Source organism: Salvelinus namaycush, chromosome 16 (genome assembly GCF_016432855.1).
Source record: "Salvelinus namaycush isolate Seneca chromosome 16, SaNama_1.0, whole genome shotgun sequence".
Lineage (NCBI taxonomy): Eukaryota > Metazoa > Chordata > Actinopteri > Salmoniformes > Salmonidae > Salvelinus > Salvelinus namaycush.
This window is the reverse complement of record NC_052322.1, coordinates 17,479,204-17,505,630: the sequence shown is the minus strand read 5'-3', so window position 1 is coordinate 17,505,630 and position 26,427 is coordinate 17,479,204. Positions and strand designations below refer to the sequence as shown.

The 26,427-nt window shown below is 44.2% G+C and overlaps 1 protein-coding gene across 1 annotated transcript in view; it reads right to left on the bottom strand.

Moving 5' to 3' along the window:
* Nucleotides 1-26,427, bottom strand: part of LOC120061201 (basement membrane-specific heparan sulfate proteoglycan core protein-like) — a 112,359-nt gene that overhangs the window by 13,933 nt on the left and 71,999 nt on the right. The window contains exons 50-72 of the mRNA XM_039010823.1: nucleotides 18,408-18,556; nucleotides 15,939-16,074; nucleotides 15,600-15,698; nucleotides 14,579-14,722; nucleotides 12,979-13,113; nucleotides 12,616-12,797; nucleotides 12,125-12,320; nucleotides 11,676-11,855; nucleotides 9,553-9,813; nucleotides 9,207-9,369; nucleotides 8,251-8,348; nucleotides 7,418-7,684; nucleotides 7,167-7,279; nucleotides 6,896-7,043; nucleotides 4,981-5,097; nucleotides 3,644-3,728; nucleotides 3,297-3,441; nucleotides 3,007-3,109; nucleotides 2,694-2,803; nucleotides 2,407-2,614; nucleotides 2,019-2,240; nucleotides 1,101-1,345; nucleotides 664-835 (exon numbers count right to left, since the gene is read on the bottom strand). Of these exons, the coding sequence (XP_038866751.1) occupies nucleotides 664-835; nucleotides 1,101-1,345; nucleotides 2,019-2,240; nucleotides 2,407-2,614; nucleotides 2,694-2,803; nucleotides 3,007-3,109; nucleotides 3,297-3,441; nucleotides 3,644-3,728; nucleotides 4,981-5,097; nucleotides 6,896-7,043; nucleotides 7,167-7,279; nucleotides 7,418-7,684; nucleotides 8,251-8,348; nucleotides 9,207-9,369; nucleotides 9,553-9,813; nucleotides 11,676-11,855; nucleotides 12,125-12,320; nucleotides 12,616-12,797; nucleotides 12,979-13,113; nucleotides 14,579-14,722; nucleotides 15,600-15,698; nucleotides 15,939-16,074; nucleotides 18,408-18,556 (3,678 nt within the window). The remainder of the gene's footprint in view (nucleotides 1-663; nucleotides 836-1,100; nucleotides 1,346-2,018; nucleotides 2,241-2,406; nucleotides 2,615-2,693; nucleotides 2,804-3,006; nucleotides 3,110-3,296; nucleotides 3,442-3,643; nucleotides 3,729-4,980; nucleotides 5,098-6,895; nucleotides 7,044-7,166; nucleotides 7,280-7,417; nucleotides 7,685-8,250; nucleotides 8,349-9,206; nucleotides 9,370-9,552; nucleotides 9,814-11,675; nucleotides 11,856-12,124; nucleotides 12,321-12,615; nucleotides 12,798-12,978; nucleotides 13,114-14,578; nucleotides 14,723-15,599; nucleotides 15,699-15,938; nucleotides 16,075-18,407; nucleotides 18,557-26,427) is intronic.

Sequence of the window (26,427 nt, the reverse complement as noted above, 5' to 3'; positions counted from 1 at the left end):
CGAGGTTGGCGTGGAAGAACTTGACTGGCCTGCACAGAGCCCTGACATCAACCCCATCTAACATCTTTGGGATGAATTGGAATGCCGACTGCGAGCCAGGCCTAATCGCCCAACATCAGTGTCCGACCTCACTACTGCTCTTGTGGCTGAATGAAAGCAAGTCCCTGCAGCAATGTTTCAACATCTAGTGGAAATCCTTCCCATAAAAGTGTAGGCTGTTATAGCAGCAAAGGGTGGACCAACTCCATATTAATGCACATAATTTTGGAATGAGACGCACAACAAGCAGGTGTCCACATACTTTTGGTCTTGTAGTGTATCTACCTTAATTACCTCATATTCCTTCATATCAACTAGGTACTGGTACCCCGTGTATATAACCAAGTTATCGCTGTATTTATTTCTTGTGTTATTATTCTATTATATATATAATTTTTTATGTATCTCTGCATTGTTTGGAGGGCCCGTAAGTAGGCATTTTACTGCTAGTCTACCCATGTTGTTTACAAAGCATGTGACAAATACAATTGATTTGGTAAATATTATTATCAGAATAGGATAGGGTTATTGAATACCAATTCTTAAATCAATGTATGGCATATAGCTCGATCCAAACTGAAATCCCATAGATTGTACGTCATTTAACATTTACAATGGACTCACCCTCGAAGCCATCCTTGCAGAGACACTGGTATTCATACTCAGCACTGTGCATGCATCTCGCCCCGTTCAGACAGGGGTTGCGGTCACAGGGACTGTTGTCCTTACACTGGACGATGGCCATGCTCTCTGTGAAGCTGTAGGACAGGTCCACCTTCTTACCATTGATGGACACCTGGACAAGGGACAAGGGACAATACATGGTAGAGGTTAAAGGTCATGTCAAGTCAAATTGTCAGGGAAAATACATTTTGTTTTCCCCCTCTATTGTACACGGATATTCTGTGACTGTTCTGTGACTGGATATCCGACGTGACATTGGAGGCACTAAGGTGATTATAAACATGACATTAGCGATTATGAATGGTAATAAAGGGAATCATGAATCGCCATGTGTCTCTCTCACTGTGTGTGTGTGTGTGTTGAGGTGTTGAGCTCACCTCTCCTACGCATCCATTAAACATGTCACTGATGTTAAGGGCCTTGGGTACGATCTCAATATTGGGGACTCCTCCCAGGTACATGGGGGTGTGGATGTTCAGGCCCTGGGCCTTGCCTGGCGACGACCTCCTGACCTCCCGGCCACCGTCAACCGTCAGAGAGCCATCCTTGTCGAGGCGCCCGGCTTCCACGCGGTGCCACTGGCCAAGGGTGACCGGCTCAGGACTGCGCAGTACGGCTTGGCCTGGAAACAAAGACAGTAGTAGCATGGTTTCCACCATGTCTGAGCGCGTCAGTGCTTTCTAGTGCCTTGATAGTTTCCTTTCCACTGTTTTGTGGGTGCCTGAGAGCTGCTTACTGTGAAAACTAGGCCAATGAAACAGCGGAGATACTTAAACCAGAGACAACAGATTCCCTGATCATATCGGTCAACAGAGTTTCAGTGTTTGGAGCCTCGATCTATAAGTTAAGATTCAAGAATCTATGGCACAGCCATAAAAAGCTGTTAGCTTGAAAACGAAAAGATAACAGTCGGAGAGGATACACCAGGATGAGTAGCTATCACAGTACACACGTAACATAGCAGTATTCTATATATATATACATTTTATTATAAACTGGGTAGTTCCAGTCCTGAATGCTGATTGGCTGGAAGCATTGGTATATCAGACCGTATACCATGGGTATGACAGAACATTTATTTTTACTGCTCTACTTACGTTGGTAGCCAGTTGATAATAGCAATAAGGCAACTAGGGGGTTTGTGGTATATTGCCAATATACCACAGCTAAGGGCTGTATCCAGGCACTCTTCGTTGCGTCGTGCATAAGAACAATCCTTAGCTGTGGTATATTGGCCATATACCACACCCCCTCGGGCCTTATTGCTTAATTATAATGTGTCTTTATGCTCTCACCAGTTCCCAGTTCATAGCAGAATTGCACGTATCCGTCTACCATCTCCAGGGAGACAAAGTCCTCCGTCTTCATCTTCTTGCCCATGCTGAAGAACATCAGGCCGTCCATTTCCATGGGTTTGAACTCCATCTCGATGCGCAGGTCATTGTGGATGTTGGTCAGAGGAGGGTACGCAATGTACGATTCCAAACCATCAAACAGGGGAGTAGTTACCAATTCACCTAGAGGAAACAAACATCAACAAGATGTTGAGATATTACGTGACCAAAATGCCTAAAAACAAACAGGATAGAGAGAATATCTATTATATCTAGTAAGGTGTGATTATGCCTCAATTGCAATACAGGAAAGTGGGCAATGCACAGAAAAAAAAATGGTTTCCCTTACCGTCCATGCACTTGTTTCCAGACTTGCCCAGGTGGCATCGACAGTCATAGCCCAGGGTGTTCTGACGGTTGATGCAGGTGGCGTCCGGTCCACAAGCCTCTGGGTGGCAGTGCAGGGAGGAGTGGTGCTGGCAGTTACTCCCCGTGTATCCTCTGGGACAGCTACACTTGTACAGACTGGCCTTAGAGTCTTGGCACATCCCTCCATTCTGAAACACAACACAATCAATGAATGAACGCATCAATGTATTTTTCAAGCGGGGTCTGAGGACGTGGTTGTCAGCTGACCTGACAGGGGTGGTCAGTGCAGACGGGACAGTTGGACACGCCTGTGGAGCTGCGCTCCAGATCCTTGAAGATAATCTCATCACCTTGGATGACCAGCTTACGGATGCACCCTGGATAGAACCAAGAACAAGAACCGATGGGAACATTCCAAAACAGTGATCAGCAAAGTCTTGTTTACTGTTAAGAAATAACCAGTTACCAAACAAACACATAACTGCATGTTATAAATGTGTATCTACTGTTCCCTGAAGTATGGGACATTTGTGTTGTACCAGGTGTTCTGGTTGAAAGTGAACAAAGAGCGATCTCTTACCGACAAAGCCGGTCTTGAGGCCAGCTGTCTTGGCCAGGAGGGTGTAGTTGGGGTAACCACCCACATACAACTCCTCGTTCAGATCCAGCCCCTGGAACTTTCCCTGTGATACAAGACAGGAAACAGTGTTCAAGGATTCATCTCCTTGATACTGTATGTACTTTGTAGGAACTCAACAGTCTTTAACTGACTATGTGAAACTACATGGGAGCGTCTGTTGGATATTGTCTTTGTATGAATGACATTGTTGAACAGTCTCGGGCTCTAAAAAAATTAGAGTGTGACACTACCTGTGAGCTCCCATTGACGGGGGCCTCCCTGTCCACTATGATGGAGCCCTGGGTTTGGTTGCGGTAGAGCTCTATGGTATGGAACTCTCCCAGTTTGATGGGGGTGGGGTAGCGGATGGTGGCCATGCCAGAACCCACGTCAAACCTGTCAGGAGAAAACAGTTCAGGTTAGCGTTATCGCTATCATTGTCGTTTTTGCCATCATTATTGTGATTGCCATTATCATCAGCTAATTTTAACAGAGACTAATGACAGTTCAAGTTACCATTCATCAATAGCTTGTTTATTCTTACACATTGAGCTCATATAGTGTTCATAGTGCGCCAGAATGACAGCCAGGTGCTCACCTGAACTCAGGCCTGCCTCCCACCAGCCCCAGAGAGATAAAATCTGCTCCCATGGTCCTCTTCTGTCCATTGTAGATGATCATACCTGGTGGACCAGTGGATGTACAGTTAGCTTGGTACAAACCAGTCAGAGCCAGTCAGAGAAAAACAGTTCCCCTGGCACCAAGAGGGGAGCTGAGGTCACTCAGAGGGCCAAGGGCCAAGCTTGAGACAGTCAAAGCCAGGTTCTAGTATCTGCTGCCCTGGGGCATCGCTCTGCTCTGTATCAAACTTGTCCGTCTTTCTGGTTTGATCCATCTCTGCCTTCACACGGGCTGCATGCCAGCGACACATGCTCTGCTAAACTCTGCCCAACCAGCACTGCAACCATCATCAGCAAGGTCAAAGCAGTCTAAAACCATGCCTCCTCCTCATAAACGTATCCGTAACATCTACCTTTCAGAGCCATAGAGGTTATAGCAGAGAGATTTCTTAAATGCGGCACAATTGTTTTTTGGGGGGGATAGTTTACTCTGTACAGCTTCCATGAGCTTGTATGGAAGTTGTTATCAGAGTATGTGTGTCACCTATTGAAGCACCCCACCTCGCTGGTGGTACTGTACTCTTTACTAGCTTCAGAATTGCGAAGCCACATACAGACCTGTCCAATCTTCAATATGAGGCCTAATCACTGTATAGGCTAATAAGACATTCATTTTGCAATAATAAAGCTTGTCTTTAGAAGCAGCAGGGCAGTCTTGTAGGTAGAAGCTGATGCATAGAGATGAAATGGATTGTAATGATGGCCTCATACTGTCCTCATCAATAGGCCAAAAACGAATGGAATGACGAGCGGGGGGGCTGCCAATACAACCATCATGCCTGAATGATTCATGCCTGACCATTCTTCAATAGGCTTCTATCTCACAGCCATCAGCTGTGCTCTACATTAGGATGCATTATGGTAAGGTAAAAGGTCAACATCACTGGTGGCTTTTCTGGCTTTTCAGCCCAAAAAGCATCACCTGCATCAGTCCTGAGTGTGTGAGTGTGTGAGCTCAACCACTGTGACTCACCCGCATAGAGGATGAGACCTAAACACCGCATGGGTGAGAAGAGAGGGAGTGTGTGGAGTGACAGAAGAAGAGGGGGGTGAAATCGTGTGAAAAAACATGACACACGGCAAAAAAACTAAAACAAGGAAAGAGAACGTACTCAACGACACAAAGACATAACAGATGCAGTCAGGATCACTGTAGTCAGTGAAACTATCTTCAAAGCAAAAGTTGCAAATCCACTGGTGCAGAGAAAGCTATTTTTCAGTACATAAGTCTGACTGTAATTGACTACAGCCTCACCATCAGGATTGTCTGGCCTGAAGCTAATCTTGATGCTGAAGGACTTGTAGGCGTTCTTGATGGTGGGCAGAGTGAGATAGGACAGGGGCTCCTGGGTGAAATAGGGCATCACTCGATCTGTAGAGATAAAGTATGGAGAATCGTAGAGTTAGATACTGGCAATATCGAAAGTTCCCCTCCGATTGAGCTTACTGCCTATGAACTAGAGATAGGGGACGGGGAACCATGGAGTTGGATACTGGCAATAATGCTACAGTTGAAGTCGGAAGTTTACATACACTTAGGTTTGAGTCATTAAAACTCGTTTTTCAACCCCTCCACAAATTTCTTGTTAACAAACTATAGTTTTGCCAAGTCGGTTAGGACATCTACTTTGTGCATGACACAAGTAATTTATCCAACAATTGTTTACAGACAGATTATTTCACTGTATCACAATTCCAGTGGGTCAGAAGTTTACATACACTGAGTTGACTGTGCCTTTAAACAGCTTGGAAAATTCCAGAAAATTATGTCATGGCTTTAGAAGCTTCTGATAGGCTAATTGACATAATTTGAGTCAATTGGAGGTGTACCTGTGGATGTATTTCAAGGCCTACCTTCAAACTCAGTGCCTCTTTGCTTGACATCATGGGAAAATCTAAATAAATCAGCCAAGACCTCAGATTTTTTTTTCTAGACATCCACAAGTCTGGTTCATCCTTGGGAGCAATTTCCAAATGCCTGAAGGTACCACGTTCATCTGTACAAACAATAGTATAGAAGTATAAACACCATGGGACCACGCAGCCGTCATACCGCTCAGGAAGGAGACGCGTTCTGTCTCCTAGAGATGAACGTACTTTGGTGCAAAAGTGCAAATCAATCCCAGAACAACAGCAAAGGACCTTGTGAAGATGCTGGAGGAAACAGGTACAAAAGTATCTATCCACAGTAAAACAAATCCTATATCGACATAACCTGAAAGGCCGCTCAGCAAGGAAGAAGGCATTGCTCAAAAACCGCCATAAAAAAGCCAGACTACGATTTGCAACTGCACATGGGGACAAAGATCGTACTTTTTGGAGAAATGTCCTTTGGTCTGATGAAACAAAAACAGAACTGTTTGACCATAATGACCATCGTTATGTTTGGAGGAAAAAGGGGGATGCTTGCAAGCCGAAGAACACCATCCCAACCGTGAAGCACAGGGGTGGTAGCATCATGTTGTGGGGGTGCTTTGCTGCAGGAGGGACTGATGCACTTCACAAAATAGATGGCATCATGAGGCAGGAAAATTATGTGGATATATTGAAGCAACATCTCAAGACATCAGTCAGGAAGTTAAAGCTTGGTCGCAAATGAGTCTTCCAAATGGACAATGACCCCATGCATACTTCCAAAGTTGTGGCAAAATGGCTTAAGGACAACAAAGTCAAGGTATTGGAGTGGCCATCACAAAGCCCTGACCTCAATCCTATAGAAAATGTGTGGGCAGAACTGAAAAAGCGTGTGCGAGCATGGAGGCCTTCAAACCTGACTCAGTTACACCAGCTCTGTCAGGAGGAATGGGCCAAAATTCACCCAACTTATTGTGGGAAGCTTGTGGAAGGCTACCCGAAACATTTCACCCAAGTTAAACAATTTAAAGGCAATGCTACCAAATACTAATTGAGTGAATGTAAACTTCTGACCCACTGGGAATGTGATGAAAGAAATAAAAGCTGAAATGAATCATTCTCTCTACTATTTTTCTGACATTTCACATTCTTAAAATAGTGGTGATCCTACCTGAACTGAGACAGGTAATTTTAACTAGGATTAAATGTCAGGAATTGTGAACAACTGAGTTTAAAGGTACTTGGCTAAGGTGTACGTAAACTTCCGACCTCAACTGTATATTGCCTCCCAAAGTGTGTTTCTACAGCTGACTGACCATGGACTTTGAGGGTGGTTAAGGCCTCCACTTTGCCCTGCTTGTTGGAGGCAGTGCACACGTATGTGCCAGAATCCTCGTGGGTCACTTCGGGAACCGTCAAGGTGTTGACTACCTGTCTACACTTAGGAGGGAGTTCCCCATCCAGCTAGAGAGAGAAGGACACAGAACATGTTACAAAGGGTCAAATCAGGATCCTGTTCACCAGGCACAAAGCAGATGAAATTGGTCAGAAACAGATAGGCACTATCTTTACTAGTTTGTTGGCTACCTTGGACCATTTGATGGCAGGCACCGGGTAACCTGATGCCACACAGGGCAGGACAGCATCTGATCCTACTGTCACTTCATTCAGCTCTGGTAGAGCTGCGATCTGGGGTAGGGCTTTACAAACAAACATCCACCAATACATGATCAGAGGGGACAAGGGCTATAGGAGTATGTATGTGTGTTGTGTGTGCGTCCTTGTGTCCGTGCGTGTTTGCAGACGTACAGGCGCAGTACACTTCTCTTTCTACTCACACTGGACATGTAGGACCACCTGAGACTGCACAGAGCCCACGTTGTTGGTGGCAGTACAGCGGTACTGTCCAGCGTCAGCATCGGACACCTGCTCGATCTTCAGCATGCCTCCCTTCACCATGATGTGTGCCGGCAGGGGCCCTCCCACCCTGCTCCAGCGCACCGTGGGCTGGGGGTCGCCGATTGCCTGGCACTCAAACTCCACGGAGTTACCCACCATTACTGTTTGCACCGCGGTCCGCACGTTGATCATCACCTTGGGCAGGGCTGTAGACGGGAGAGGGTTAATACCAACATTAAATTAATGCTGGAATGGATACATTTAGGGGGTGTCAAACTCATTTTGCTCCGCAGGCTGCATTCAGTCTTCACCAAGGTCCAGAGCACTGCACCTAAAATGTTATATATTTCCATGCCGTCAAAACTAGCAAAGAATAGTCCTCTAGCTATCGCTTTTAAAATGTTCCATGCTCCCTGACTGTCTAACATTCATTTCATTGACTGTTAGCAGCTGGACAGATAGAAGATAGTATAAATGTAGGTCCATTTCCACTTCTACACAGTTTCGGTTTGGTTTTAGCCATTTCAATGACAATTGAGATCGTTTCCCCGCCCCCAAAATAAATAAAAATTCACTCACTTGCGGGCCAAATTGAATGAGGTCGTGTGCCGGATCTGGTTTGCGGGCAATATGTTTTATGCCCCTGATTTAGAACAGAATTATAATAGATTGCATAGAGCTGCTATACAAAATTCTCCACTGTTATAACTCAGGGTTGTGTGTCAAAACTCGTGTCAGTGTATCTCAGTGATTTTGTGGATGTTGGACCGACCTTGGATGGTGAGCTTGGCAGAGTCCTGGGCCTGGCCGTGAACACTGGTGGCTCTGCAGATGTAGATGCCCTCGTTGCGCTGCTCCAGGTTCTCAATCCTACATAAAAACACACAAATGTGTCAGCGTAAGACAGATGACGAAAATGCACTTACTGATTTCACCAAGTGGGACATGATCCTGGATCATCATCTGGTTGATCCGTGATTCCTGTACGCTGGGAGTCAGGAAGCAAATTCAGGGAGTGTATTTAATTAATAAATTAACATAGACCAAAACAAGAAACACGGGTAGCGTACAGACATGAACACTGGAACAGAAACAATAACGCCTAGGAAAAGAACCAAAGGGAGCGACATATATAGGGAAGGTAATCAGGCAGGTGATGGAGTCCAGGTGAGTCTGATGATGCGCTGGTGCGCGTAACGATGGTGACAGGTGTGCGTAATAATGAGCAGCCTGGTGACCTTGAGAGCCGGAGAGGGAGTATACACGACAGATCATCATTTAGTTGTGTTGATCCTGGATCATCTTTAAGTTGTGTTGATCCTGGATCATCTTTAAGTTGTGTTGATCCTGGATCATCTTTAAGTTGTGTTGATCCTGGATCATCTTTAAGTTGTGTTGATCCAGGATCATCTTTAAGTTGTGTTGATCCTGGATCATCTTTAAGTTGTGTTTATCCAGGATCATCTTTAAGTTGTGTTGATCCTGGATCATCTTTAAGTTGTGTTGATCCAGGATCATCTTTAAGTTGTGTTGATCCTGGATCATCTTTAAGTTGTGTTGATCCAGGATAATCTTTAAGTTGTGTTGATCCTGGATCATCTTTAAGTTGTGTTGATCCTGGATCATCTTTAAGTTAGGTTAATTCTGGACCCTCATTTATTTGTGTTGATCATTATAGGTATTTTGACTGCCTGCTGTGAGGTGTCTCTCCTGGTGGGGGTGACTCACCTCAGCACCCCATCTTTGATGTGATGGTTGGGGGGCAGGGCTCCTCCCTCCTTCAGCCACTCCATGGTGGTCCCCAGGCCTCCTGCAGCAGAGCAGGTAAACTCTACAGCACTACCCCGGGCCTTTACCTCCACCTGAGGAGACACACGCACTGCCAGGGGGGCTACACACACATCCAAACATCCACACACCCACACAAACACATTCTGTTTTGAGTTCTCAGTCGCATGGCTTTTAGGTATGCTTCTCATGAAAGGATTTCCCATTGCAAAGTAATTGAGCTGTCGGTCTCAATTTGGTTTGCAAAATAAGAACAGACAAAGTTGTAACTGAGCACAGTACTTACACCTGACAGTGACTTTGGCATGTGCTTCGCTGGTGCCCACTTTGTTGGTGGCAACACACTTGTAGGTGCCAGCGTCCTCGGGTATGGCTAGGTTAATCTGGAGGTCTCCTCCTTGGACGTCGGCCCTGGTGGACAGGCTGCCGTTCAGCTTGGTCCACTGGAAGAGCAGGGGGGGAGTACCATGGGCCAGGCACTGCAGCCGTATCACCTCGCCCACACGCACTGCCACGTCGTCGGGCAGGGAGGTGGCATAGGGAGGTGCTGCGTCCCCGAGACACGGAGGGTTAGAGAGTAGAGACAGGGACTGGTATTGAGACGTTAGGATGATTTGAACATGACCTGACCTGTTCACCGGACGTGCTACCTTGTCCCGGACCTGCTGTTTTCGACTCTCTCTCTACCGCACGTGCTGTCTCGACCTCTGAATGCTCGGCTATGAAAAGCCAACTGACATTTACTCCTGAGGTACTGACCTGTTGCACCCTTGACAACCAATGTGATTATTATTTGACCCTGCTGGTCATCTATGGGCGTTTGAACCTCTGACCTTAAATGGCCATGTACTCGTATAATCTCCGCCCGGCACAGCCAGATGAGGACTGGCCACTTCTCAGAGCCTGGTTCTTCTCTAGGTTTCTTCCTAGGTTCCTGCCTTTCTAGGAAGTTTTTCCTAGCCACCGTGCTTCTACATCTGCATTGCTTGCTGTTTGGGGTTTTAGGCTGGGTTTCTGTAGAGTACTTTGTGACATCTGCTGATGTAAAAAGGGCTTTATAAATACATTTTATTGATTGGACAATGCTACTCATGAGCGAAGCAAGGAACGGACACTGAAGACCAACATTCAGTCACAATGGCAAAGCTATGTTTCATATACACTAGTGGACCAGTTCCTTATTATCTATTTTGTGTATCGATCTTCCAGTTTACTCGTGTTCATATCTATACATACACTACCGTTCAAAAGTTTGGGGTCACTTAGAAATGTCCTTGTTTTGAAAGAAAAGCACATTTTTTTGTCCTTTAAAATAACATCAAATTGATCAGAAATACAGTGCAGACATTGTTAACGTTGTAAATGACTATTGTAGTTGTACCCGCAAAACACCAGTCTCAACGTCAACAGTGAAGAGGCGATTCCGGGATGCTGGCCTTCTAGGCAGAGTTGCAAAGAAAAAGCCATATCTTAGACTGGCCAATAAAAAGAAAAGATAAAGATGGGCAAAAGAACACAGACACTGGACAGAGGAACTCTGCCTAGAAGGCCAGCATCCCGGAATCGCCTCTTCACTGTTGACGTTGAGACTGTTGTTTTGCGGATGCTATTTAATGAAGCTGCCAGTTGAGGACTTGTGAGGCATCTGTTTCTCAAAATAAACACTCTAATGTACTTGTCCTCTTGCTCAGTTGTGCACCGGGGCCTCCACTCCTCTTTCTATTCTGGTTAGAGCCAGTTTGCACTGTTCTGTGAAGGGAGTAGTAACAGCGTTGTACGAGATCTTCAGTTTCTTGGCAATTTCTCGCATGGAATAGCCTTCATTTCTCAGAACAAGAATAGACTGACGAGTTTCAGAAGAAAGTTATTTGTATCTGGCCATTTTGAGCCTGTAATCAAACCCACAAATGCTGATGCTCCAGATATTCAACTAGTCTAAAGGACAGTTTTATTGCTTCCTTAAATCAGGACAACAGTTTTCAGCTATGCTAACATAATTGCAAAAGGGTTTTCTAATGATCAATTAGCCTTTTAAAATGATAAACTTGGATTAGCTAACACAACGTGCCATTGGACCACAGGAGTGATGGTTGCTGATAATGGGCCTCTGTACGCCTATGTAGATATTCCATTAAACATCAGCCGTTTCCAGCTACAATAGTAATTTACAACATTAACAATGTCTACACTGTATTTTTGATCAATTTGATGTTATTTTAATGGACAACAAATGGACATTAAACAAGGACGTTTCTAAGTGACCCCAGACTTTTGAAAAGTTGTATAAGTGTATCCATATTTATCTTCATAGTGTTTATGTACAGACTGGGAACTTGCTTTCAATGATGAAACCAATCTATCGCTCATGATTAGCTGGCCAGACCAGCGTGCACAGATTTTGAGACTCACTCTCCACGTCCAGCATGATGGTGACTTCGGTGGTGCCCATGTTGTTGGTGGCGTTGCAGATGTACTCTCCAGAGTCTGCCCGGCCAACACTGGGCAGGATCAGCGTGTTGTCCACTACCTTATGTCTCCAGGGAAGAGGGGCACGCAGCTTAGACCACGTGATCTTAGGGACAGGGAAGCCTGAAGAGTTGATTTTGAAAACACAATGAATATCAGCGTGTGAAAAGGACTTGTACAGTCAATTATTTGTCTTGCCAATTCTATGCTCTTAGCAAAGATGAGGTGACTATAACATCCATTTCCTCTCAGCTCTCATTTGCATAATATCATTTTACTTAAAAGTATTCTCTGCACAAACAAGTATCAGTACAAACAATACAACAAGTACTCTCTTCTCAGTTCTCTTTGCTATAGTACTCATTTGTGTAATTTAAAGGTGGATTAGTTACCGCGAGCGTCGCATCTCAGTGTGGTGCTCTGTCCCTCCACCACCACCATGAGGGGATCGGGCACAGAGGCACGGGGCGTGACGGGCACCTGGCCAGCCCCCTCCACGATCACCTCCACCCTGGTCTCTGTGGTGCCCTCGTCGTTGCGGGCTGTGCACACGTAGGTACCACTGTCCTCTGGACGGGCCACTAGGACCTGCGGAAGAGGAACAGCATTACCGGGTCTGCCCAGCGTAGAATAGATAGCACACCCTGTCATTTAGTTTAGCGCGAAAATGAATGACATCCAAATACTAGGGCAGGTTACCCAGACACAGATTAAGCCTAGTCTTACACCAAGAAGCCCTTTGAATTGAGAACCTAGGATTAAACTTAATCTGGGTTTAGGAAAACAGCCTTTAATCTTCCATGTACAGCACAAAAGCTCAGTAACAATGACTTGGAGGTTTCATAGGAAGTTGAGGATCAGGAACACAAATGCAGTACACTACCTGCATGACGGCGTTGGACTCCATGGGCACAGGGCTGCTAAGCATGGTGTTGCGGGCGCTGTCCAGTCTGTGCCATGTGACAGATGGACGTGGCTCCCCGGAAGCCTGGCACTCCAGGTTAATGGGTTCACCCATCCTGACTTGCACGGGCCCCTGAGGGGTGACGGTCGCTACAGGAGACTCTGGAAGGAAGGATGACATCATCAGGACGAACAACCATTTGGTCACTCTGTTGCCACGGCAATTACTAAGGGGGTCGTAACAGAGGGCAGATGCTCACAGTGAACCACATCAGAAACATCAACACCATATGTGTGTGTGTGTGTGTGTGTGTGTGTGTGTGTGTGTCTGTGTGTGCCATACCTCTGATGATCAGAGAGACGATACTCTGGGTGATTCCAAACAGGTTGGTAGCCACACAGTTGTAGGTGCCCTGGTTGCTAGGGCGGGCGTCAGCGATGGTGATGACACTGCCGTAATGGCCAACCTTCACATTGTCTACAGAATTAAAGGTTTCATGTGGAATCTTTTAGTCTGTCAAGTACATCTCTGACAAGCAGCAACTTTGTGTGTTTGATTAAAAACATAGCTAAATATGAAGGAAATGTAACTGGATACAGACTATATTATAGTACTATATATTACTGTAGATATTGCAGGTAGTTTGCTTGTGTGGATAATGACATGATTCTGACATCTGAAATGAATATTACTAAAATACATTAAAGTACCACTTAAGTAGTTTTTTGGGGTATCGGTACTTTACTTTACTATTTATAAGTTTGACAACTTTTACTTCACTACATTCCTAAAGAAAATAATGTACTTTTTACTCCATGCATTTTCCCTGACACCCAAAAGTATTCGTTATACAGTATTTTGAATGCTTAGCCGGACAGGAAAATTGTCCAATACATCCCTGGTCATCCCTACTGCCTCTGATCTTACGGACTCACTAAAGGGAAAGAGGGATACCTAGTCGGTTGTACAACTGAATGCATTCAACTGAAATGTGTCTTCCGCATTTAACCCAACCCCTCTGAATTAGAGAGGTGCGGGGAGCTGCCATAATCGACATCCACGTCTTCGGCGCCGGGGAACAGTGGGTTAACTGCCTTGCTCAAGGGCAGAACAACAGATTTTTACCTTGTAAAAAGCTCAGGGATTCGATCCAGCAACCTTTCGGGTTACTGGCCCAATTCTCTAACCACTAGGTTACATGCTTCGTTTGTAAATTATGTCCGAAGGTTGTAGTGTGCCCCTTGCTATTAAAAAAACATGAAAATTGGGCAGTCTGGTTTGCTTAATATGAGCAATTTTGATACTTAAGTATATTTTTGCAATTTCATTTACTTTTGATACTTAAGTATATTTAAAACCAAATACGTTTAGACTTTTACTCAAGTAGTATTTTACTGGGTGACTTTCACTTTTACTTGAATCCTTTTCTACTAAGGTATCTTTACTTTTACCCAAGTATGAAAATTGGGTACTTTTTCCACCACTGACTAAATGCCTTTCTGCAAAAGTCGTATGGAATTGGAGCCTCCCGAGTGGCGCAGCAGTCTAAGTGTCACTAAAGACCCAGGTTCGATCCCAGGCTGTGTTGCAGCCGGCTGCGACCGGGAGACCCATGAGGCGGCACAGGGGAGGGTTTGGCCGGCCGGGATGTCCTTGTCTCATCACGCTCTAGTGACTCCTTGTGGCAGGCCGGGCGCACGCACGCTGACTTCGGTCGCCAGCTGTACAACAGTACGGTGTTTCCTCCACACATTGGTGCGGCTGGCTTCTGGGTTAAGCGAGCAGTGTCAAGAAGCAGTGTGGCTTGGCAGGGTCGTGTTTCGGAGGACGCGCGGCTCTCGACCTTCGCCTCTCCTGAGTCCGTACGGTAGTCGCAGCGATTGGACAAGACTAACCACCAAAAGGGGTAAAAGTTTTTTTTAAATAATGGGAGGGGCCTCACCAGGAAGGGGCTGGTTGTTGGACAGTTTCCACTCCAGCCGTATGGGCTCTGCTCCACCGTAGACTCTGCACTTGAAGCTGGCTGACTCTCCCTGTCGCAACGATGCACTGTGGGGCTCAATGGAGATGATGGGGGTCTGCAGACCTGCTCCAGGAAACAAACACCATTACAACAGGACAACATTTCCTCTACTCACTCCAGTTCACTTTGGTTCTAATCCTACAACATTTACCAGACGGTGTACTGTAAGTACCAGATCATGATACTATAGGTCTAGAGCCTCCACGGGAAGCAAATACAGAACATGAGAAACTAGAAACCCAGGAAAGTTTGAACCAGGATGAGATCAGTGTGGAATAGAAAAACATACTCTCTGAGGTCACTTTAGGGAGGGTTGGGAAAACAAACAACTGGAAAAGTACCACCGTACCTGACAAAAGGCCACAAAATAAAGTTCTCTGGAAAAACAGAAGTTCCTACTGTATATGCCTCTGGCTGCATCACCGTCATCCCTGGTGATATTAGTGGGGAGGATAGTTTCATTGTTAAGTCAGTGTACTGTCACAGAGAGAATGGCTTAGCGACTTACGAGAGGAGGTGGCAGTGACTGAGACAGAGACTGAGGCCTGACGGACAGGAGTACCAGGCCCTCCCTCCACAAGACAGATATACTTCCCAGAGTCATCGGGACCGGCAGAGAGGATACGCAGCTTGGTGCCCAGAACCTATATATATATATATATATATATATATATATATATACACACACACACACACACACACACACACACACACACACACACACACACACACACACACACACACACACACACACACACACACACACACACACACACAGTACATATGAGTGACTATTCAGCTGAAATAAACAGAACAAATCTTCATGACATTAACAATTGGCTTTTACTAGCTGTGCGTGTGTGTGTGTGTATTCCAACCTGGTGATTGGCGGACAGGCGTCCACTTTCCCTCCTCCAGGTGACAGCAGGTGGGGGGTTACCAGGGACAAAACAGTTGAGGTCCAGGCTCTGTCCCTCCTGGACGTCAGCTATGGAGGGCTGGATGGTGATGACTGACGAGATGGTGTCTCCTCCTATTGCTACACAGCAACAAACACAGGATACAGACATTTACTAAAGTTATATTACTGTCAACACACAGCAGTACTCCTCTGGGGTACGTTGACCTGGGTCGTGTTCAGTCGTGCGAAAATGTTTTGAAACAGAATGAATCAGTACTATCTGAACTTGTCCACTAAAATACAGCAGTTTTTATATATTGTTGCACAGCATTTTAAAATGTGTACCCTACTGAAAACAATCCAAGTGCGACCTCTCACCTCTATTGACGGTGACCTCGATGCGAGCCTCTGAGGATCCGATGGAGTTGGTGCCCACACACAAGTAGGTGCCAGAGTCAGACGACTTGATGTTAGGGATTAGCAGGGTGCCAATGTCTGTGCGCTCCATACTGGCCTAGAGAGGACACGGCAACGAGCAAGAAGAGGGATGAAGACTATGTCACAATGGCCTTAGACACAAAGGACTACTGTGGTATGAAGTACATGACAATGATAATGTCTCTACCCAAATCCAATAGACGAACACCATACAGACACAGTAGATGACTTACCTCTGGAGAAACACCTACTCTATAAACATTGGATTTCACAGACCACAAATGGTGCAAACAACAGACATACTTGACATGATTTTTAATCAACGAGGCAATACCAACAAAATCACATAGCAGGTGGATCTTCAGCATATATATATATATATATATACACCCATTGTTATATGGTTGTGATTTGTAACATTGTTTGTGTTATGATAATCATTAAAAAGGCTTTTCAGGTATTGCTGTGCTTTGCACGAAAGAAAACAAAAATCAAACCAGTTGGTTGGTTGTTGAGAACAGCAATGTTTAGTTTCATCAACATTACTATGATGATTTTACAGTAAAAAATGTTGAATTGACAACAAATAATGATCACTATTGAAATAGTTACCAATGACATACAGTAGATGTCTTTGACACTAGTTAGTAGTAGACTACAGTAGGTATAGTAGTATGTTTTGTAGTCCATAGTAGTATGTTTTTGGATACTTTTGTACACTTAAAATAATCGTTGTTGAAATGATTCAGTACAATGTTGACAGGAATGGGAAACTGTTAGGGAATTAAGATACATGACATAGGGCTTTGAGCCAATGGTTTCATCACAGGCAATACAAATCTTCTCTATCCATGTATGAAATCACTGGAAATGCATTACAGATGTTTACTAATACTTACAACATCATCAACCCTATGCCTTCATTTCTAAATGAATCCCAATGTTCAACAACCAAACACAATGGTAAGACAGCGTGATCCTCTTTTCTAATGGGGAAATAATCAGCCTGTGTATGGTGATGTGATGTGATGAAATTGAGTCCCTAAGCAACTACTTTACACTTAACTATAATTGACAGTGGGGTGGACCTTGTCAATATTTAAAACCTTATAAAACATCAGCGTATAAAATGGACCAGTGTTATGGCTGAGAATACACAGCAGTACACCTAAAGAGAATTTAAAGGGGTGTGTCTAGAGAAAATTTAAAGGGGTGTTTCTAGATGGAGAATTTAATGGGGTGTGTCTAGGTAGAGAATTTAAAGGGGTGTGTCTAGGTAGAGAATTTAAAGGGGTGTGTCAGGGCTGGGATGGGTGGATTACAGTATCTGGGAGGTGGTGGTGGTGTAGCATCCATCCGTGGACAAAGCTGCTTAGCTCCGGCCTAGTCGACCGTGAGGGCCAGGCTAAAGTGAGCAGAAGCCGTGGCGGGCCCGGTTCAATGTGTGTCTGAACCCATTCACAAGTTTTCAAAGCAATCCATTTGCGAGAGCACACAGAATTTCTGCGTGGCCGCACGGCAGAGCCCGAGTCCCCCTGGGAAAAGCTGACACAACGCTGAAGCTCTCTGAGGCAGAACAAAGCCCAGGGCCTCGGGTAGCAGAAGAGACACAAGGTACGGAGGGACTAACGCAAAGCCGGGGGGGGGGGGACCAGGACCTGGCACGAGGAAGAAATGTCCCAAATACCTAGCTATGCCCTGGGGCCTGGGCGTGTACATAGAGCAATACTAATAATAATGTGAACAGAATGGAGGGGATCAATGGTTTGTTAAGGACAAACAAATGTCAGGGATGATATGATCATGTGGACAAATTTGAAAATGGAGGACGATGGATGGATGTAACACTTATAAGACAAAAACAACAACTAAACCATGCCATAAGTATCATGGATGCTTTGTGAGAAGCTATTTGCTTGTAGTGAATTAATGGTGGTTACAGTGTGTGATGATGAATCAAAGAAACGTTTGATCATGCTTTTAGTAGACAGTGTGTTGAAGCAAGGTCAGTAGAGAACAACAGGTGGGAAGTAAGAGATGAGACAGACAGACATAGAGACAGAGGACAGATGGACAGACCTGCAGCTCCTCAATACGTCTCTGTAACACATCGAGACTGTTGCTTTTAAACTGTTGGAAACCGTGAGAAGGAATGGCCTGAGCAAAACGTCAAGAAAAAAGGGTGGGAATAAAAAAAGGGAAGAAGGAAACACAAGAAGGAAAAAACAATAACGATATGTCAAAATACTATACACCAGAATTCACTTTTTCACCAACACAACCCACGGTGAGATACCAGCACCAGATATTATATACAATACATAATAGTTACTCTTCAGATCAGGATATATCCCAACCACATCCTGAGTCCCAGGCAGAAAGTATCAGGTAGAAAGGACCTGTGTTTACCTGCGGGGGGAGTTGTCCTTCCTGTTTCTTCCAGGTGAGTCCGGGGCTGGGCCTGCCTCCAGCCCTGCAGTACAGCCTCAGAGTCTCACCCTCATAGATGTCCACCCTCTGGGGGCTCACCTGCACGTGGGGTAGGCTGGCACCTGAAGCTTTCAAGCACACAGGAAGGAAACAGGAGATGACCAAATGAGTACCCAACAAGACTGGTAGACAATGGGCCGGATTCAGAGTATTCTCAAGTAACAATACCACCCTATGAACCTGTGTCATTGGCCTGCTGTTGATGTTGAGACCCACTGTGTACGTAGGGCAGGGGTTCCTAAACTTTTTTGCTTCCTGACCCAATTGAGGTGTGTTTTGAGTAAAAAGTAAAAAGTAGATTCATCATCTCTTCTTCAAAACATTCTACTGAATATAGATTTGAGTATGGTCTTTAGTGACCAATTTTAAGAAATTTACTGTATAATTATGAAATTAGTTGTGCAGGGTTTTTTCTGAATCAAAATGGGGCTTAGATGGTGAGCGTGAGATATGGCGCAGAAATGGCTGAATTCTGTCTGGGTCCTGGGCAAGAACATTTGAGGCGCTCATCTTGGCAGCGGAGAGACAATTGGGCAGTTTTAAAGCTAATTTCATGCAAATCTACACGTTTTGCCATGGAGCTGAAAGAACATTTTGCAATTTTAAAGCCAATTTCCTGCAGTTCTATACATTTTGCCATGGAGCTAGGAGAGAATTTTTCAGTTTTAAGCTAATTTCCTGCAATTCTACACATTCTGGCATGACTAATGCTGTGTTGTTATGCTCAAACATTATAACAAAATCAATGGGGGCCCGATTGTCTAGCTTTATTTTGGTGACTGTAAATTCTCAAAGATTGTAGGCTATTATTAAAAAATATATACAGTGCCTGTCAAAAGTTTGGACACCGACTCATTCAAGGGTTTTTCTTTATTTACTATTTTCTACATTGTAGAATAATAGAGAAGACATCAAATCTATGAAATAACACATAGTAGTAACCCAATTTTTTTTAAACAAATCAAAATATATTTTAGATTATTCAAAGTAGCCACCCCTTGCCTTGATGACAGCTTTGCACACTCTTGGCAATCTCTCAACCAGCTTCACCTGGAATGCTTTTCCAACAGTCTTGAAGGAGTTTCCACATATGCTGAGCACTTGTTGGCTACTTTTCCTTCACTCTGCGGTCCAACTCATCCCAAACCCTCTCAATTGGGTTCAGGTCAATGGCGCCGAAGGAGTCAATGGCGCCGAAGGAGATGGCTGCCGTTTTACGATCCCGTAACCAATTGTGCTATTGTGTATGTTTTTTCCGCGCAGATCCTACCAACGGTTTCACCGAGTCGTGGCTGAATGACGACATGAATAACATACAGCGGGTGGGTTTTAAGCTTTTTCGGCAGGATAGAACATCGGCCTCTGGTAATACAAGGTGTGGCGGTCTATGTATATTTGTAAACAACAGCTGTTGCACGAAATCTAAGGAAGTCTCAAGGTTTTGCTTGCCTGAGGTAGAGTCTCTCATAAGCTGTAGACCACACTATTAACCGAGAGAGTTTTCATTTGTATTTTTCATAGTTGTCTACATACCACCACAAACCGATGCTGGCACTAAGACCGCACTCAATGAGCTGTATACGGCCATAAGTAAACAGGACTTTAATGAGGACTTTATTGCAGGAAAACTCAAATCCGTTTTACCAAATTTCTACTAGCATGTTAAATGTGCAACCAGAGGGAAAACAACTCTAGACCACCTTTACTCCACACACAGAGATGCGTACAAAGCTCTCCCTCGCCCTCCATTTGGCAAATCTGACCCAAATTCTATCCTCCTGATTCCAGCTTACAAACAAAACCTAAAGCAGGAAGCACCAGTGACTCTCAGGGGTGCGTGCTCAGTCCCCGCAGGCCCTGTTCAGCCAATCAAATTCAATCAATCAAATGTATTTATAAAGCCCTTCTTACATCAGCTGATGTCACAAAGTGCTGTACAGAAACCCAGCCTAAAACCCCAAACAGCAAGCAATACCGGTGTAGAAGCATGACTACATGGCCAGGCACGACTCCAACACCATCATTACGTTTGCCAATGACACAACAGTGGTCGGCCTGATCACCGACAACGACGAGACAGCCTATACGGAGGAGGTCAGAGACCTGGCCATGTGGTGCAAGGACATAAACCTCTCCCTCAACGTGATCAAGAGAAAGGAGATGATTGTGGACTACAGGAAAAAGAGAACCCAACATGCCCCCAATCTCATCAACAGGGCCGTAGTGGAGCAGGTTGAGAGCTTCAAGTTCCTTGGTGTCCACATCACCAACAAACTAACATGGTCCAAGCACACCAAGACAGTCTTAAAGAGGGCACGACAAAACCTATTCCCCCTCAGGAGACTCAAAGAATTTGGCATAGGTCCTCAAATCCTCAAAAGGTTCTACAGCTGCTCCATCAAGAGCATCCTGACTAGTTGCATCACTGCCTGGTATGGCAACTGTTCGGCCTCTGACCGCAAGGCACAACAGAGGGTAGTGCGTACGGCCCAATACATCACTGGGGCCAAGCTACCTCTATACCAGGCTGTGTCAGACATAGGCCCTAAAAATTGTAAAAGGCCACTCTATAATGGGCATTGTGTTGTGTGACAAAACTACACAAGCCATAAGACTCCTGAACATCTAATCAAATGGCTCGCCCAGACTATTTGCATTGGCCCCCCCTCTTTTACGCTGCTACTCTATTTTTATTATCTATGCATAGTCACTTTAATAACTCTACGTACATGTACATACTCAACTACATGTACATATTACTTGGCTAAACGGTGCCCCCTGCTCATTGACTCTGTACCGGTACCCCCTGTTTTTAGCCTCACTATTGTTATTTTACTGCTGCTTTTAAAGGTTTATTATTATTTTTCTATCTATTTATCATCTCTCTTTTTTTTTTTTTTTACAGTTTTATATATTTTGTTTATATTTTATTTTTGTGTTTTTTTACATTACAATTCAAAAGTTTAGCGTCACATAGAAATGTCCTTGTTTTCCATGAAAACATACATGAAATGAGTTGCAAAATGAATAGGAAATATAGTCAAGACATTGACAAGGTTATAATTAAAGATTTTTAATTGAAATAATAATTGTGTCCTTCAAACTTTTCTTTCGTCAAAGAATCCTCCATTTGCAACAATTACAGCCTTACAGACCTTCGGCATTCTAGTTGTCAATTTGTTGAGGTAATCTGAAGAGATTTCACCCCACGCTTCCTGAAGTACCTCCCACAAGTTGGATTGGCATGATGGGCACTTCTTAAGTACCATACAGTCAAGCTGCTCCCACAACAGCTCAATAGGGTTTAGATCCGGTGACTGTGCTGGCCACATCATGACAGAATAACAGAATAAGACAGAATAACAGCTGACTGCTTCTTCCCTAAATAGTTCTTGCATAGTTTGAAGTTATGCTTTGGGTCTTTGTCCTGTTGTAGGAGGAAATAGGCTCCAATTAAGCGCCGTCCACAGGATATGGCATGGCGTTGCAAAATGGAGTGATAGCCTTCCTTCTTCAAGATCCCTTTTACCATGTACAAATCTCCCACTTTACCACCACCAAAGCAACCCCAGACTATCACATTGCCTCCACAATGCTTGACAGATGGTGTCAAGCACTCCTCCAGCGTCTTTTAATATTTTCAGCGTCTTACGAATGTTCTTCTTTGCGATCCGAACACCTCAAACTTAGATTAGTCTGTCCATAACACTTTTTCCCAATCTTCCTCTGTCCAGTGTCTGTGTTATTTTGCCCATCTTTATCTTTCATTTTTATTGGCCAGTCTGAGATATGGCTTTTTCCTTGCAACCCGGAGTCGCCTCTTCACTGTTGACGTTGAGACTGGTGTTTTGCAGGTACTATTTAATGAAGCTGCCAGTTGAGGACTTGTGAGGCGTCTGTTTCTCAAACTAGACACTCTAATGTACTTGTCCTCTTGCTCAGTTGTGCACCGGGGCCTCCACTCCTCTTTATATTCTGGTTAGAGCCAGTTTGCACTGTTCTGTGAAGGGAGTAGTACAGTCGTGGCCAAAAGTTTGAGAATGACACAAATATTAATTTCCCGAAAAAGTTTTCTGCTTCAGTGTCTTTAGATATTTTTGTCAGATGTTACTATGGAATACTGAAGTATAATTACAAGCATTTCATAAGTGTCAAAGGCTTTTATTGACAATTACATGAAGTTGATGCAAAGAGTCAATATTTGCAGTGTTGACCCTTCTTTGTCAAGACCTCTGCAATCCGCCCTGGCATGCTGTCAATTAACTTCTGGGCCATATCCTGACTAATGGCAGCCCATTCTTGCATAATCAATGCTTGGAGTTTGTCAGAATTTGTGGGTCTGGGGAGTTTCCTGGCCATGGACCCAAAATATCGATGTTTTGTTCCCGAGCCACTTAGATATCACTTTTGCCTTATGGCAAGGTGCTCCATCATGCTGGAAAAGGCATTGTTCGTCACCAAACTGTTCCTGGATGGCTGGGAGAAGTTGCTCTCGGAGGATGTGTTGGTACCATTCTTTATTCATGGCTGTGTTCTTAGGCAAAATTGTGAGTGAGCCCACTCCCTTGGCTGAGAAGCAACCCCACACATGAATGGTCTCGGGATGCTTTACTGTTGGCATGACACAGGACTGATGGTAGCGCTCACCTTGTCTTCTCCGGACAAGCTTTTTTCCGGATGCCCCAAACAATCGGAAAGGGGATTCATTAGAGAAAATGACTTTACCCCAGTCCCCAGCAGTCCAATCCCTGTACCTTTTGCAGAATATCATTCTGTCCCTGATCTTTTTTCTGGAGAGAAGTGGCTTCTTTGCTGCCCTTCTTGACACCAGGCCATTCTCCAAAAGTCTTCGCCTCACTGTGTGTGCAGATGCACTCACACCTGCCTGCTGCCATTCCTGAGCAAGCTCTGTACTGGTGGTGTCCCGATCCCGCAGCTGAATCAACTTTAGGAGACGGTCCTGGCGCTTGCTGGACTTTCTTGGGCGCCCTGAAGCCTTCTTCACAACAATTGAACCGCTCTCCTTGAAGTTCTTGATGATCCGATAAATGGTTGATTTAGGTGCAATCTTACTGGCAGCAATATCCTTGCCTGTGAAGCCCTTTTTGTGCAAAGCAATGATGACGGCACGTGTTTCCTTGCAGATAACCATGGCTGACAGAGGAAGAGCAATGATTCCAAGCACCACCCTCCTTTTGAAGCTTCCAGTCTGTTATTCGAACTCAATCAGCATGACAGAGTGATCTCCAGCCTTGTCCTCGTCAACACTCACACCTGTGTTAACGAGAGAATCACTGACATGATGTCAACTGGTCCTTTTGTGGCAGGGCTGAAATGCAGTGGAAATGTTTTTGGGGGATTCAGTTCATTTGCATGGCAAAGAGGGACTTTGCAATTAATTGCAATTAATCTGATCACTCTTCATAACATTCTGGAGTATTTGCAAATTGCCATCATACAAACTGAGGCAGCAGACTTTGTGAAAATTAATATTTGTGTCATTCTCAAAACTTTTGGCCTCGACTGTACACAGCGTTGTAAGAGATCTTCAGTTTCTTGACAATTTCTCGCATGGAATAGCCTTCATTTGTAAGAACAAGAATAGACTGACGAGTTTCAGAAGAAAGGTCTTTGTTTCTGGCCATTTTTAGCCTGTAATTGAACCCACAAATGCTGAAGCTCCAGATACTCAACTAGTCTAAAGAAGGCCCGTTTTATTGCTTCTTTAAATCAGCACAACAGTTTACAGCTGTGCTATCATAATCGCAAAAGGGTTTTCTAATGATCAATTAGCCTTTTAAAATGATAAACTTGGATTAGCTAACACAACGTGCCATTGGAACACAGGAGTGATGGTTGCTGATAATGGGCTCCTGTACGCCTACGTAGATATTCTATTAAAAATCAGCAGTTTCCAGCTACAATAGTCATTTACAACATTAACAATGTCTACACTGTATTTCTGATCAATTTGATGTTATTTTAATGGACCAAAAATGAGCTTTTCTTTCAAAAACAAGGACATTTCTAAGTGACCCCAAACTTTTGAAGTTTATATATTTAGGTATTTTTTCTTAAAAATGCATTGTGGTTAAGAGCTTGTAATTAAGCATTTCACTGTTTGGTCTACACCTGTTGTATTCGGAGCATGTGACAAACACAATTTGATTTGATTTAAGGTCGGGTGATTGTGGAGGCCAGGGCATCTGATGCAGCACTCCATCACTCTCCTTCTTGGTCAAATAGCCCTTACACAGCCTTGAGGTTTGCTGGGTCATTATCCTGTTAAAATATGAATTATAGTCCCACTAAGCGGAAACCAGATGGGATGGCGTATCGCTGCAGAATGCTGTGGTAGCCATGCTGGATAAGTGTGCCTTGAATTCTAAATAAATCACCACTACACCATCACAGCTCCTCTTCCATGCTTCCCGGTGGGAACCACATATGCGGAGATCATCTGTTCACCTACTCTGCGTCTCACAAAAACACGGCGGTTGGAACCATAAATCCAAAATGGACTCCAGACCAAATGACAGATTTCCACCAATCTAATGTCCATTGCTCGTGTTTCTTGGCCCAAGCAAGTCTCTTCTTATTGGTGTCCTTTAGTAGTGGTTTCTTTGCAGCAATTCGACAATGAAGGCCTGATTCACGCTGTGTCCTCTGAACAGTTGATGTTGATAACTCTAATGAACTTATCCTCTGCAGCAGAGGTAACTCTGGGTCTTCCTTTCCTGTGGTGGTCCTCATGAGAGCCAGTTTCATCATAGCACTTGATGGTTTTTGCGACTGCACTTGAAGAAACTTTCAAAGTTCTTGACATTTTCCGTATTGAATGCCCATCATGTCTTAAAGTAATGATAGACTGTCGTTTGTCTTTGCTTATTTGATCTGTTCTTGCCATAATACGGACTTGGTCTTTCACCAAATAGGGCTATCTTCTGTATACCACCCCTACCTTGTCACAACACAATTGATTGGCTCAAACACATTAAGAAGGAAAGAAATTCCACAAATTAACTTTTAACAAGCCACTCCTGTTAATGGAAGTGTGCCTTGTTAAACTTTTAACAAGGCATTCAAGGTGACTATCTCATGAAGCTGGTTGAGAGAATGCCAAGAGTGTGCAAAGTTGTCATCAAGGCAAAGGGTGGCCACTTGGATGAATCTCAAATACAAAACATATTTTGATTAACACTTTTTTGGTTACTACATGATTCCATATGTGTTATTTTCGATGTCTTCCCCATTATTCTACCATGTAGAATATAGTAAAAATAAAGAAAAACCTTGGAATGAGTAGGTGTCCAAACTTTTGACTGGTATTGTATATTCTACACACTTTCTATTTGTCAAGTTTAAACTAGTTAAGTATAAACTAAGCGCTTTTCCATCCCCAAAAAGTATATATATTTTTATATATATACTGAACAAAAATATAAATGCAACATGTAAAGTGTTGGTCCCATGTTTCATGAGCTGAAATAAAAGATCCCAGAAATGTTTCATTACGCACAAAAACATATTTTTCTAAATGTGTTTACTAATTTGTTTACATCACTGTTAGTGAGCATTACTCCTTTCCAAGATAATCCATTCACCTGACAGGTGTGGCATATCAAGAATCTGATTAAACAGCATGATCATTACACAGGTGCACCTTGTGCTGTGGACAATAAAAGGCCACTCTATAATGTGCAGTTTTGTCACACAACACAATGCCACAGATGTCTTAAGTTTTGAGGGAGTGTGCAATTGGCATGTTGTCTGCAGGAATGTCAACCAGAGCTGTTGCCAGAGAATTGAATGTTCATTTCTCTACCATAAGCTGCCTGCAACCAGCCTCACAACCGCAGACCATATGTAACCACCCCAGCCTAGGACCTCCACAACCGGCATCTTCAGCTGCGGGATGGTCTGAGATAAGCCACCCGGA